This window comes from Morone saxatilis, unplaced genomic scaffold, assembly GCF_004916995.1.
Source record: "Morone saxatilis isolate NCDOM2014 unplaced genomic scaffold, NCSU_SB_2.0 Contig2, whole genome shotgun sequence".
Classification (NCBI taxonomy): domain Eukaryota; kingdom Metazoa; phylum Chordata; class Actinopteri; family Moronidae; genus Morone; species Morone saxatilis.
The window spans coordinates 8,443,424-8,458,090 of NW_023339762.1; the positions used below are offsets into that span (position 1 = coordinate 8,443,424).

The window sequence follows — 14,667 nt, forward strand, 5'->3', positions numbered from 1 at the left end:
CAGACAGACGGGGAACAAGGCGACTCATGTGCAGACACTAAAACAGGAAATAAAGTTTCATCAGGCGACAAACAGAACATGTTTGCGTTTACAGACCGACAGCGTGTACAGAAAGTCATCAACACACCGGTTGGTGGATGTGAGGGAGGAAACGAGAGTAAGAGGGGAGGAAGGAGGAGGAGAGAGGAGAGGAGGGATGGCAAGGGGGAGGTGAGGATAAGAGGGAGCAGAGGAGGGATGCGAGAGAGAGGGAGGACATAAGGAGAGAAGGGAGAGGGGAAGGAGGGAGAAGACGTAGGAGGGTGGGAGAGAGGAGGAAAGAAAGAGAGGATAGAACGTAAACACAGAGGGAAGAATGGAGGAGGAGGGAGGAGGAGGGTCACCTCTCCATCATCCCTCCATCTCTGCGCTCCCTGCAGCATTTCTCCTAACAGGATTTTCTCCCTATTATACCCTATTGTAGTGTGTGTGTGTGTGTGTGTGTAGTTTTATTGAAACCTTTGCTATAGACCCAGTGACAAAGGATACAAACATAAAAGATAAATTTTCTCAAAGAAGTTACAAAATCCAATGTGTTGCTCTCTGCCAATCCTCCATAAAGGGGTAATGGCATGAATACACGTTCATGAATGATGTCTCTGATATGCATTTTTACAGCAGGGATATTTTTGAAAATAGGTTGTTCCACACAAAGCTTGTTTGTTCTGTTTTTAACTCTCTCTGTAAGTCATTCATGTGCCACCTTGTGGTTGCAGTATGTACAACAATTTCACCTCAGCAAACCCTGAGTGTATTTTCACCTGGTAACCCCAGCAATCATCACACCAGTTCATAGCAATGACTTTATGTATTCTTAAGTTAAATGTATCTTTTATTCAAACTGTGTTTGAACTGTTTCTTGAAACAAGAAGCTTTTGAAGCGTTCATCTCACTTTGTTTTACATTTGTCTTCTTCCAGAGCGTGCTGCCCTTCTTTGTGGCCACTAAAATGACTCGTATCAGGAAGCCCACCCTGGACAAGCCCACCCCAGAGCGCTATGTTGCAGCTGAGCTCAACACTGTGGGTCTGCAAAGCCAGACCAATGGCTATTTCCCCCATGCTGTCATGGTAAGAAACTTCAAAATACTGAACCCGTCCAGGAATACATGAAGTAAACTTCAATGTTGCTCTTATTTATGGCTTAAGAATGAACTATCTTGCTCAGTAGATGATTTTAATGCCCCTTGAGGACTTTAATAACATATTCAGTTACAACACACATCCAGTATACACCCAGGCTGTATTTTGTCTTAATCAAACAATTTGTGGAAACTCTGTTAATACATTTTTTGCCATAACAATGTTTTAGGTGCTATAAAAATGTATATAATCTACTTTTTAAAGGTTTTAGCCATTTTATTTTACCATTTCATTTAAAGATCAAAACCTTAAAGCTATAGATTAAGTTGATTTTAAACCCATGCACCTCTTATGTTGTGGTGTTTCTTTTCCCGCAGGGTTGGGTGACTACCAAGATGGTGCCAATCAACCTCGTCATCTTCCTGGGAGCTACAATGAACCGTCTGCAACGTTCCGGATACCTGCACCGGAGGAAGCTGCGGGAGCAGAAGAATGGTGCAAATTTGAAGAGTGATTAGGAGAGCACAGACAAATCTTCATGCAGCCACTCGGTTCTGACCCAATGCAGTGTTTAAGGTGTAAAAGAGATTGTGTTTGTATTTGTGTGATTGATCTTCCAGGATTGCCTGAGATTTCACTTTGTGCATTCAGTAAATGTGCCCATCAATGCATGTATATGCCTTAGTGCCAAATGGCAACCTCTGCTCTGGTGTGATTGTATGGAGAGAAACGGCTAAAGAAGGCAGGAGCTGAAATGATAAAATGCTGCTCTTGGCAAAGGACATTAGTACTTTTTGTCAGTAACACTGATGGTGGAAATAATGCAGCCAAAAAATGGGTGACTTGTTAACCCTGCTGTTGTAAGCAGTGGAGACTGGTGGTGGGCATCCTTTTTATATATGTATAATTATTTATTTTATATTCCTATGAACACATGAGCCAAACTCAGACCTTTAGGCTAGCCGTTTACAAATCTGAGCCATTTAAAGATGGCCATCTCTGCTTCTTATCATGTCATTTTACTTGCATCGCTGAATTGTTATCATGCATTGGCTCTTTTTCTATAATATCACGTGTTTACAGTATATTTAAAATAATACCTTGTGGTGGGTTGCTGATGCACCAGTGTATCACTCGTTCTAAACCAAAGTTTTGTTTTTTTTTTGTAGTTATCGCTGTCACATTAAACACAAGTGCCTTTCTGTTGACATTAAAGCTGGAACGGGTCAGACTCAATGAGAGGGTATTGACTGGATTAAAATGTATTATTAGATGATGTAATTCAATTGGTGCTATGTCCATGTGAACTACACAGTTGCTCCACTTCCTGCCTCTTTTTTTTTTTTTTTTTTTATCAAAATGTAAACCTTTCATAGACGAAGGAAAATCTCTTAACCTCTGTGCATTTAGTTCATCCTGTGTGTTGTGAAAGGATTTCAGAGGGATGGAGAATATTTTACATCAGCTGTAGTTTCACATTTACTTAGACTCATTCACATACTAGCAAGAGGAGAACCGCTCTTCTTCACACAGTTATCAATACCCCGTATGACTTGGTCGGACCTGTGCCTCAACTGCTGCCTCGTGAATGCTTTTCCTCTGTAGAGAAATTAAATTTAAAAATTGAATTTCTACATGTGAAATGCACTGTATACATTTATTCTGCTGGAAACTTGTGTTTTATACGGTTTGTTAATAAAAGCTCTGGCATACAGTAAATTATTGTGCAACTGTGTACTTTTTACCCTAATAGTTGAATAAAATGACACCTTTAGAGATTATTGGGATTACACTGATTATTGTATTGGCTCAGTAGCATAATGCACACAATGACCTCTGAACACTGATGGAAGAACTATTGAACTGTAAATAAAAGCCCTGATTTCAAAAATGTTCATAAGTAAACATGTATATAATCAAAATGTATAAGCAAATTGTACAAAGTATATGTAAGGAGACGTATTCATCATGCATGCCCCTTTTCAGATTATGTTATTACTTTACTGTATTTACATAGACTATACAGTCTGTGTCTATATGTCATACTATTAGGATTATCTTTACTGTATTTACATAGACTCTACAGTCTGTGTGTAGTGTAGTATACTATTGGGATTATCTTTACTGTTCTATATTGTTGCTCGTCAAGGTGGAGCTTATTTGAAATACTTTAGATACTTCCTGATAGTTTAATCAATAATATATCATATTTTATAAACCAGTCATGTGTTTTGAAGTAAATATCTTAATCAAATAAACTAATAGCTGACAATGACAAATGTAGAGGAGGAAAAAGAACATTTTGCACTAATGCAGCAGAAGAACACGACACATAATGGAAATACTCAAGTAACTCAAAACTCTACTTAAGTACAGTACTTCAGCAAATATATTAACTGGAGTACTGTACTAATGTGATCCACATATTTAAGGATCGATCACATTAGCCAAAGATTTGAGGCCGAGAGACCAGAAACGGGGCGGAACCTTGCTTCACATCTCAGCTCCGGGTAGGATTTATTTTTATGTAACACACGGTCCATGACTGCCAAAGCAGAAGTGCTAACCTATGTGTTGTTGTTGTCTCTTCTCTGCTCGCTGTAGTTTTGTGTTGTAGCTGTCATTTTGGTAAGTTATTTACAGATTTGGTTCAGCATTAGTCAGCCCGCTGTTTGTTTTCAGTTCAACCTGTTTAAAGAGGAAACTTTAAGTCTGTTTGTCTAACTGAGCACAGAGACGAGCCAGCTCTGCTAACCACTCATTAGCTTCAGAAATTACACCATTAAGTCAATTAAGAATTTGTTCTGTGTCTGTTAACACGGCACTGAAATGCAGATGAAGCTGGTCAATTATCAGTACTTTAATGAGTAATGATACAACTAAGTTAAACCTTTTTATTGCACGGTATTATCGAATAATTAATTAATAATAATACATTTGATGAGAAACATCAAACGCACCATCCTGTTTTTAAGTTTTAAATGTCAGTAAAAGCAAATGAATGTCCAGTGCGATGTATAATGTGCAGACAAAAGAGCATGTATTATAACTTTAAAACAATATAGACTTACCATCAGAAAGGACTACGAAACAAAAGCATTGCCACCAAATACTCCAGGAACATAGTACAAAAACATAGAGATGGACATGTACAATTATTTGTATGGTTCTCTCTCATTTTGGATGCCACTGCAGTCACTGACTACTGGCCTGGGGAGGAAAGACAGACATGTCCGACCTCAACACATGTTAAATAAGATAAACAATAATAAAATAGGCACTACTAGTGGAATATAATATTCATAGATATTATCTCATTAGTGAATGATGTAAGAATCATTGTGTTTTCATTACCAGGAAAATTAAAATTGACTCTTATCAACCGTGTAAATTGAATTTTACTGTATAAGTGTTATTAAAAAATAATGTGAAAACGTTTAAAGTGGTTCATTTCATGTACTGTGAAAATGTCATACCGTGGTAACCCTAGTTTCTACGGTAGCCCAGAACGGACAAACCAGAACGGGCATTTTGGGTTATTGCGGCTGCTGTAGTTTCTCTTACACACCGAGATGCCACTGAATCCTACACACTGGTCCTTTGAATTTATTTGCAGGTTGTCATCATTTATAGTGGCAGATGAAAGAGTTGCATGTTTCTGTTGATGTGTGGAGAATTGGTTTTGGTTAGCTGGTGAAGTCTTGCTGCCTCCTTTTTCCATCACACAGATGTGATGTGATGTCAGATAAGCGTCAGCGTGCCAGAGTCCAGGGCTCCTGGGCTAAACAACTGCCCAAACACTCAGGACCAACAGGTACTTTAAGGGTCAATGTATACTATTGTATTGAATGAAGTCATTATTTATATATTTACTTGCTTTATATCCCTGGGTGCTGACATTGTGTTTGTGTCTAATTGAAACACACACACACACACTTACAAAAACATGTTCTTATTTATATTAAACTGCCTGATCTCTACAAAACAGCCTCTTATTATTGTCTTTTGCAGGTGCCGTCACAAACCACCAACAACCCAAAAGTGTCAATCCAGTCCCTGTTTCTTGGGGATCTGGGCCCCAGAATACACCTAAGACATTTGAGTTTCACCAGCCTGTTAAGGTAAACAATAAACATACAAAATAAGTCACTTTGCAATTTTTTATTGGTCTTTTACAACCTTTTTGAGTGTTTTTATGCAGAAGTGCTTACTCTTCCTCTGTTCTGTCTCTTCTTCATTGCAGCCAATTAGAGATGTTCCACCAGAGAAGTTAATTGAGTAAGTTACACATTTCATCACTGGATAGACTTCAGGGTCATGTACCATCTATTTTTAAATTAATCTGCTGATGTTTTGACTCATCACTTGATTGTACACTACGTACTGTTTGGCTAACATGCATCATCTTGCTCTGGACAGACAGGCAGGTGATTATGAGATCAGCCACAGGCCATCAGGAGTGTCCAGGTGAGTAAATTGTAACTGAGAAGTAATGCTCATATAGAAGGAAGTGTGGATGAAAAAGGTTACACCAAATGGAAAAGAGGAGAATAAATATGGTACCAAACCAGTGTGCTTAGTTAAAAAATGAAAAATCTGTGATTGAGTTTGAAGCCCACTAGATGGCAGTCATCCCACAAACAATAGTGTTGCTCTCAGTGAATGTCATGCCTCTTACACATGGGAGTGAGCAATGTTTTTAAGAGACACTTAATATGCGGTCACATATGCTGTACATATAGCCTATGTACCTTTGTGCCTTTGAGTAAGGGACAAAAGCCCTAGTCTTTAGTCTTAACAGTATTGAAAATAAGCTTTTTAGACTACTTTGCATCTGAGTCTTTTTTGAGGTTTTGAGGTTCATCAGATTATTAACTTTCGATCATTTGTGGTTGAATAACTTCTGGTAGGACAACACTTCTTTCAAACTAGTTCTTATCAAGTACTAACCAACCGTTTTGATCAGTTTAATCAAACGATGTGGTGGGTAAACAAACAGCAATTAAGCTTTGATATTGAAAGGGGATGTTGAACTGTTAAATCCACTGAAAAACGTTAGTTAAATGTGTTCTTTGCAATCTACACCTTTTATCAGTTATAGATTTATAGATATGCCTTTATTAGAGAGTCAATATTATAAAGGTGACAGCAATGGTCCAGACTTGAACCAAGTATTTTGAATTGCGCCCTAAACCCATGTTTGACTTTTCTGTAGAAATTCTATCTAAATATATAAAGTACAAATTGTCTTTATCCACCTTACTTTTCTGGGTACTTATAGTTTCTGGGTTTTGTCTTTGTCCATCTGTCCAGACTGCAGCTGCTGCCTGGGTTTCTTCCGCTTGAAGAGGCTGACTGGATGTTCAGTAAGCTGTTAGCAGAGCTCCCTTGGTCCCAGAAGACCAACTACAGACAGGGTGGGTACCGGGGGCTTAAAAATAAAGAGGTGGAGGAAGAGTTGAAATGTGAGCCTGTGATGTAAGCCTGTAAACAGGGTTTCCCCACTGCAGCTGTACTATTTGAGTACATGTCTGTAAAACGTGACAGTGAAAACTTTTTATTTATTGAAACATTTTTATTTTGGAACATATAAAAAATACCAAGTACTAGAAGTAATAAACTAAGAAAGTAGTGTGTATTAATATCAAGGGTGCGAAATCCTTTAAATTTTTTATGTTAAGAACAATATCTTTAGACATTTTCAATGTGCATCTGGATTTGTACAGTGATTGATTCACAGTATTTTACAGTATGTCTTGAGAAGTTTGAAAAAAAACTGCTGCCACGCTCTCCATGCATGTGTGTGCCTAAGTTGTGCAAAGGCTTAATTTCACAAAACAGTTGGCATTTTCCTTTTTAAAAGGAAAGAATAACTCACACATTGAACCCAGGCTATGTAGAGCGAGCCTGTTGAGCTACAGCAAGACTTTGCCTCAGAATCAGCCTCTCTCCCAGCTGGCTCTCATCCATCTTATGTATTACTCTGTGATAGCTCCGAAGCAGACAAACAGCATGATAAAGACAAGTGACCAAGATGATTTCTAAACAGAGACCATAGCAGCAAGTTGTGTAATCTCAATCCATCACTCCTCAGACTTTGTCAACAAAGTCCATGTGATGTTTAGGTTCAAGAGGAAGTAGTGGAAAAAGGATGTTAACCCTTCACCAGTCACCTCTTGTATGTCCTCTTTATCCTGCCTTGTTATAAAAACCCTTGTGAATCAGTTTTTCCAACCATTGGACCCAGTGTGTAAATCTTTTCCCTTCGATAGCATCTTTTTATGGAAAGAGTAAGGCATTTGAAAGTTGATAAATTACCACACATATTTAGCTCAGTCAAAGTACTATAATTCAGAGCCATAAAAAGCGATGGCTGCTTGAACAGTTTGTTTTGGTTTCACCATGTTCTTGTACCAGAAGGCCGGCCAAAATACACTAATGGTAGAGAATTGGTTCTTGGAAGAGATCGGATTGTTTCCAGAAAAAGAGAGATACACCAAGACCCACAGAGGAAGACAAACAGACAGACGGAGAAATTGGATTTAGATGTTTAACTTACCTTATGTTACTGTAAGATTGTCAATCTAATGGCTAGTGGGTAATCTGAAGTGTGCTTGAGAGACCCATAGATGAGGCAGGAGTCCAGGTTCAAAATAAGATTTCTTTATAAGTGTGCATGTGTGGGTTAAGCTCTGCAAAAAAAATATAAAATGATTAACATATGATCAAAAGACTATGAGTCAAAGCGAGAACAAAGAGAGGAAAGCAACATATACCCTCTCATTTAGGTGAAGTGATTGTATGAGGGCTGTGTGATATATATTGTGTGACGATAGAAATGCGTCTATTGTTATATATTTTGCTCTATGTTTTTATTTCACTACAAATTACACTCTTCAGGAGTCTGGAGTTCATGCGCTCTGATAGGGGTCAGAAAGGCACGGATGTAATGCAAAGCAAGTTTTTTTTTTTACTAGTGTTTACTCAAAAACTTGTTTAATCTGCTCAGATGTATCAGCTTCATTATTTCATCAGCCTCAGCAGAGTCCTCAGCCACCACCACCACCAGTGTCTGGACACCACCCTGGGAGGATTTATCTTGCCGCTGCTCAGGGCAGATGCCCGTTGATAACGAAGAAAAAAATGCCTGTAGTGAGCCAAAGACTTTCTGTCAGGACTCATAACATATTATATGCTATAATGTGTCCTTGCGGGCAGGACTAGTTGTATTGTCCTCCCTACCTCAGGTGAGATAATGTGACCTCTTTGGGGACTTCTAGCTGTTAACTTCTGCTAGAAATCAATTCTGGTGACAAAGCAGATGATCATTGTACATTTGTGTTAACACTGGAAAGAAATACATTGAGAACAAACTGTGTCAGCTCTCTGCCCTACTTATTCTTGTCCTTCAGCAAAAACGAGGCAGCTATGAAAACAGACTGGATCCATTCTTTTTTTAAGTTAAAATTGCCATGACCCAGTTACTGATGCAATATAGAGATATCTATCTAGCTTTTTTTCTATTATGCAAACTGTCCACAGCTGCTCTTTTACATTAAATAAATGCTGCAGCGTGTGGAACAACCAGTAACAACCAAATTGTGTCCATAGAATAGCACATTGATTAGGGTTGCACAACTGTCACTGTACAATAACCGTCTACAATTACCCTTATTACACCCTTAACACAGATATAGTTACAGATATAGGCCGCAAAATGTCCTGACAGTATCAATTGTGTTTTATTTGTTTAGTTTTTATAGGTGAAGGTGCATTTTGTGTTTGTGTGTGTTGATCCAGGTGAGGCATACGACGAGCCGAGGCTGACTTGCTGGTATGGAGAGTTGCCCTATACATATGCTCGCTCCACCATGGCTGCTAACACACAGGTCAGATAAACTCATTAAACCCCTAAGCCACCAAGACTTTAAAGAAAAACAAGCACTTAACCTACACAACAATATCCACACATTTATTTATTACATTAGTCTGTTTTTCTTTTTTCTTTTTTAATTCCTCACTATGGTGTTTTTTCCTTTTGTTTTTGTTGCTGTTGTTTTCATGTTTCATCTTTTTCTGGGAATATTTTGTTGTCCCTTGCTTGTTGTGTTGCTGTCTTCCTTATTTGTTTATTTTTTTCTAATGGTTGGGTTTTTTTAATTAATTAATTCTCTTTTCTTCTCGCTTTCTGCTTTTTTTTTTTCTCATAGTGGCATCCATTGCTGTTAACCCTTCGCGAGGCAGTGGAGCAGGTGAGCCAATGCAGCTTCAACTCACTGCTGTGTAACCTGTATCGGGACGGCCATGACAGCATCGGCTGGCACAGTGACGATGAGGCGTCCTTGGGTGCCAAACCCACCATTGCCTCCCTCAGTCTGGGTGACACCAGAGTGTTCAGCCTCCGCAAGCAGCCTGTACCGGTGAGATGATGGTAGAGCTCAAAAATAGGTTTATCTTGCTCCAAATATATTTCCATTCCTAGGACTAGATACAGCATAACAAATATGTTGTTTACATACTTATTTAGTATATTATGCCTCTGAACAATGAATTTCTTGGCATAATTTTTATACTCCTCTTATAATAGGTACAGAACCTTTGCTTGCCGTGTTAGAAAATAAGTCTTGTTTCATTATTTTCCCATAATTTTAGCCTTAAACACAGCTTGTGGTATTCATTAAAGTGGTCTCATAAAGTATTTGTTTTGGCCTTCTAAAACCTACAGACACTCTTATCTGACCTTTAGCTGTTTGCTGTTAGTTCGGTAGTAAGACTTGGCTCATAGTCAAGGAGGCTTCTACCACATGCTACTGAACAGCAGAACTGCTGTGCACATCTTAATAAAAACAAGTGATTCGGGGTAGTGGAGTGCAGAACAGCAGCCAAGGTGAGTCAGTGAAATTTGGACACAGAGGGGGAAGGCTTAAGTGAAGTGTAGTGTTGAGAATTGAGCCTATTTAGAGGTCTGTGTGTAGTTGTCTGTTCAAGTGTTTAAGTACACACTTCTTAGGAGGCAGGCTTCGTTAGTCATGATGTAGATGAGTTGTATTCAATGTAGTTGTGATGTGCAGCTTTTTTGCATTAATGTGCGTCACAGTCATGTGCCAGTACATTTTACCAATATTGTGTGTCAAGTGACGATTATACAATGTGCTTTACTCTCTTAATGTTTTTGTGTTAGGAGCAGGATGGTGACTACACTTATGTGGAGCGGATCCGGGTTCCTTTGAGTCATGGGACACTTCTGCTGATGTCAGGAGCCACGCAAGACGATTGGCAGGTAGGCTCCACCAATCAAATGCAAGGGCCTACGTACGAAAAATAACCTTTAATAAAGACATCAGCCGTTGGACATAGGGACGGATCAGGCAGAAATTAAAGATTGCTTTAAAAGTGGTGGAAGATACTGGTTTTGTTTGTTTGTTTTTTCTTTTTTCTTTGGTGCTGGTCGTGTTGGTTGCTGTGGTGTTTCCACGCTACACTTCCTATATAACAAGGCAATACTGTATGCCTTGTTCCTTGTGTTTTATGTTATTGTCACTACTTGTACTAACTTCCTGGGGTGTTGTCTGTTTATATCAAACAAACTTCACATGCCATCCTGTGCAAAAAATTATTATCAAAAAAAAAGAAACCATAACACACTGTGTTACATAATTTAACCTTGGACAGTACAGTAAATAGACTTACCTCACGTGTTCTGCTCTTGTGTGTGCATTTGTGAGTCTGTGTGTGTGTGTATCAATGCCTCCAACGCAACACACATGAGTCGATAGGCCTGTGTTCAAGGCACCTGGCCGACGGGCAGCGAGGATGGATGGAGTGGCCTGGAGAGAACAGCAGAGCTTCAGCATAATGAGAGTCATTTGTTTTTGCAATCAGGGACAGCGGCCAGGTTTATACAAGTACATGAAAGCAGATGAAGAGTACAAGTGTGCTGCTGGTTTCTGGTGAAATCAATTTGGTCACACTCAACAGTGAGAAAGTGTTATATTATTTGAATTTCATGATGACTCTGACTGGAAATAGGTCATACTATTTAGTAGTTGGTTGTGTGTGTCACCTAATCTCTATGCCAGAGCCACCCTATGTTTTAGAAGATTTCTTGCTGTTAGTTTTCTGCACTCAGTTCATTTGGCAGATGGAAAAGTAGCAATATTAGAAGTATATTTGTTTATATGTGGCAATTGTTTACGTTCTTGTGAGTTTAACATTCAGCATCAGAATCACTTTAAATGCACATTTGTTGCTTGTATTTAATAAACTGCTTTAGCAATGTCACTAAAAAGTAAATTAAATTTAACAGTGAAAGAGCACAGAGCTTAAAAGAAAAAACGAGTAGAAGGTCACAGGTATTTTATGGCGACACTTCCCTGAGTATCTTAACAAAGGTTTCATCTCTTCTTTAAAGATCTTGCCAGGGAAAAAAGATCACACCAGCCATTAATTCTTCCTCTGTCACTTAGTCTACCTAATAAAAACCTCCTGGCTAAGTTAGAGAGATTTGGAAGTGAGTGCTAAATATTTAACTAAACCTGCCAATCCTGCTAACGTACTGTTGGAAAAAGGATAAAGGGTTATTTCTGCCTGTTCCAGACTCTTTCTTTTGACACTGTTTGTGAATTGTGGAAAACCTTTTACCTCCTTTTGAGATGTAGATGAGGGAGGTGTGTGTGTGTGTCTGCGTGTGTGTCTGCGTGTGTGTTTGTGTATGTGTTTATTGACATGTGATGCACAATTGGGAAAACAAGGAAATCATTCATTCATATGCAAAAGGCTGGATACAAATGCGACACCAATAAGTTGAAGTTAATGAAGAAAACACTTTGTGTCTTTGCTATTCGAGGAACATTTTAGTGTTGTTTTTGCAAAGATGAATACATTTGACTTTTACCCCATATGCCAAATGGTAAGAAACTGTTATTTGTTGTATGTTGTCACATTTTCTGGCTGACCTGTGTAAAGAGTGCAGAGGTCAGCTGCAAAACAAGTTTAGGAAACTCCCGACAATATTGATCTTCTTTCCTTAAGTTCTTGTTCTCAGTTGCATGCATTTGTGAGTCTCTTCTCGTACAACGTAGATTATATGGAATTAAAAGTTGTTATGGATGGGCGCCTGGTTAGCTCAGTCAGTAGAGCTGGCGACCCATATACGCAGCGGCCCGGGCTCGAGTCCGACCTGTGGCCCTTTGCTGCATGTCGTCCCCTGTCTCTCTGCCCCCCTTTCCTGTCTCTCTCTATCTCTATCAAATAAAGGCATAAAAAAGACCAGAAAAAATAATACTTAAAAAAAATTATGGATCAATGTGAATACAATATCAAGATTGATAAAAGACAGCACGTACCTGGTGTCACATACCAATCTTTTGATAAAAAATGTTAATTTGTTAACTAAAGAACCGAAAACCAAGATCCACTGCACACACGTCTCATGTCAGCCTCATGTTTTTGGTATGAAAAGCTAATGACCAAAGATGTCGTTCTTCAGCCTGTCACAGGTTGGATCTCTAAAAGCACAAGCCATGGTCAAGCAATAGCCACTTGCCCATGAAAACATGGAGGCTTAGATTCTCCACTACCTTCCAACTTCATAGAAATCTTTCTGGATAAAAGACCAACATACAATAAATATTTGATATCTGACTTTCAAATACGTATTTTATTGTCTCTCTGCCTCAACCAGCATCAAGTGGCTAAAGAGTACCATGACCGAGGCCCACGGATCAACTTGACCTTCAGAACTATCCACGCAGAGCCGGAGGGCTACAGGGCGGGGACCAAGCTGCAATTCACAGCCAAGAAACCGTAAACTCCCCTCAGAGTCAGGTACTTGCAGTCAGGTTGAGTAAACTGTGTCTAGTGGTTCTGCATTTAACTCACTGATCCACACAGTACTTGATGTGGTGGTTGCAGTGTAAACAAGACTTACGCTAATGAATGATAGAGTTTTCATACATTTCATCTGTTCAGAGTCTTGCTCACACATCACTGAGTGTATGTATGAATAACAGCTTCCTCCAACTTAAACAGGGAGATCTGCAGCTCTGTCTGGTTTCACCTGTTGCATAAACAAACCATAATAACACCACAGCATTGTGTGATTATGAGATATAAGTGTTTTTAGAGACGCTCAGCACTAAAATGGGTGATAATGAAAGCTTCAAGGCTTTCATAAAATGTCAGCTCTGCATATTACTTTGACTTTATTTATTTATTAAGCACAGACAGTTGTTTATGTTTATTTCAGACAATAATTTGATAAAATCTTCGGTTAGTATGCTAGGAGATTGCCTCTCAGAAATCCACACTGAGATGTTGCTGAGCAAGGCCCTTAATCCCACACTGCTGTAGTTGCTAACACAAAGTTTGGTTGAAATTAGAACCTCCCAGATAGCAATGTCAGACATTGTGTAAACAGATTGCATGTTGAGTCACTCATATGTAAGTTTTTTTTTTGTTTGTTTGTTCTCTTTGCCATGCTGTCATTTTGATCCACATGACATGTCATTAAAGTCACTGTGACGTTTGGTGAAATTCCCTGAAAATAATTTCCTGCCTTGTTAATTTTGTTAGTTAGTTTAGTTAGAAACCAATCAGTCCTGTATGTTGTCCATTGACGTCACTGACGTCAGAGCTGTTTCAATATGAATACTAGTTCTAAAAATTTCATTGGAACCTTTATTTGTTAAATGTAGAAATGAAGAAAACTTTTTCATTGTTTCTAGAAAATAACCCCTTTTATACACAGATGTTATATATAATACATATGTTGCATTGCTGGATTTATCTTTCTGTTGAAATTATAACTTGGTGCAAGGATCTGAATTTATAAAAGACATCATATAAAGCAAACAAAATCAAGCGTGCTATGAATAAACTACAAACAACCTAGAGACATCAAACAAAAATAATGTCCCATGTTCCCCACTGAAGGGAAGCACTGCAAAATTATTGTTTTGAGATTCCTGTGAATTTAATGTAATGGTATGGCCGTTTGGCCTTTACATACGGTATACTTCCAGGAAAAGTTCCATATTGATTTTGTTCAAACGGGACAGATAAGACAACAACACTCACACCATTGGCATATTTGGCAGATTACCAGAGCGACTTTGGAGTCTATTCTAACATGACATTGACATTTATATTTGCTTTAAATGTCTTAAGGGGGGATACACACTACTTTTTTAAGAGATGCAAGAGGTGTTGTTAATTGCTGTGGTTCTGAAATAAACAGTTACTTCTCTTGATTTTCTTCTACCGTGTCCTATGTTAAGGAAAAACAAAACACACCTTATTTGATACATAAAATGGAATGTTATAGATGTTTAAGTTTGTCATGAAAATATAATACATCTGTTTGCAAAATACAGGGCGCACTGAAAGGTTCACTCCTGGATCACTGAGGCTGGAGAGGTTATGTAACCATTGTTGTAATAAGATCCAAAAGATGTGATAGGGGTGTTTAAGGGAAAACAGTTCTTAATCATTTCATATTGTGAAAGGATGTACAGTGCAATCAGAAAGTATGCAGACAGTTGTGTTTC

The 14,667-nt window shown here is 38.6% G+C and overlaps 2 protein-coding genes across 2 annotated transcripts in view; both read left to right on the forward strand.

Annotated features, from left to right (window-relative positions):
• Nucleotides 1-2,486, forward strand: part of hsd17b12a (hydroxysteroid (17-beta) dehydrogenase 12a) — a 23,204-nt gene extending 20,718 nt beyond the window's left edge. Inside the window, exons 10-11 of the mRNA XM_035664289.1 lie at nt 959-1,108; nt 1,498-2,486. Coding sequence (XP_035520182.1) covers nt 959-1,108; nt 1,498-1,638 — 291 coding nt within the window. The 3' untranslated portion in view covers nt 1,639-2,486. The remainder of the gene's footprint in view (nt 1-958; nt 1,109-1,497) is intronic.
• A 1,148-nt stretch (nt 2,487-3,634) lies between these two features.
• On the forward strand, nt 3,635-14,370 carry alkbh3 (alkB homolog 3, alpha-ketoglutarate dependent dioxygenase). The gene is made up of 10 exons (XM_035665131.1): nt 3,635-3,748; nt 4,849-4,934; nt 5,132-5,241; nt 5,364-5,398; nt 5,540-5,587; nt 6,434-6,537; nt 8,921-9,009; nt 9,331-9,540; nt 10,302-10,400; nt 12,804-14,370. Exons 2-10 carry the CDS (start codon nt 4,859-4,861, stop codon nt 12,927-12,929), a joined length of 897 nt encoding a protein of 298 aa, XP_035521024.1. The 5' UTR covers nt 3,635-3,748; nt 4,849-4,858; the 3' UTR covers nt 12,930-14,370.
• The last annotated feature ends 297 nt before the right edge of the window (nt 14,371-14,667 follow it).

Bases quoted from the DNA above. Each gene is read 5' to 3' on its own strand.
- alkbh3 (XM_035665131.1), top strand. From the start codon at position 4,859: ATGTCAGATAAGCGTCAGCGTGCCAGAGTCCAGGGCTCCTGGGCTAAA. The intron at 4,935-5,131 runs GTACTTTAAGGG...TGTCTTTTGCAG, and splicing joins CAAACACTCAGGACCAACAG to GTGCCGTCACAAACCACCAA. The intron at 9,010-9,330 runs GTCAGATAAACT...TTTTTCTCATAG, and splicing joins CCATGGCTGCTAACACACAG to TGGCATCCATTGCTGTTAAC.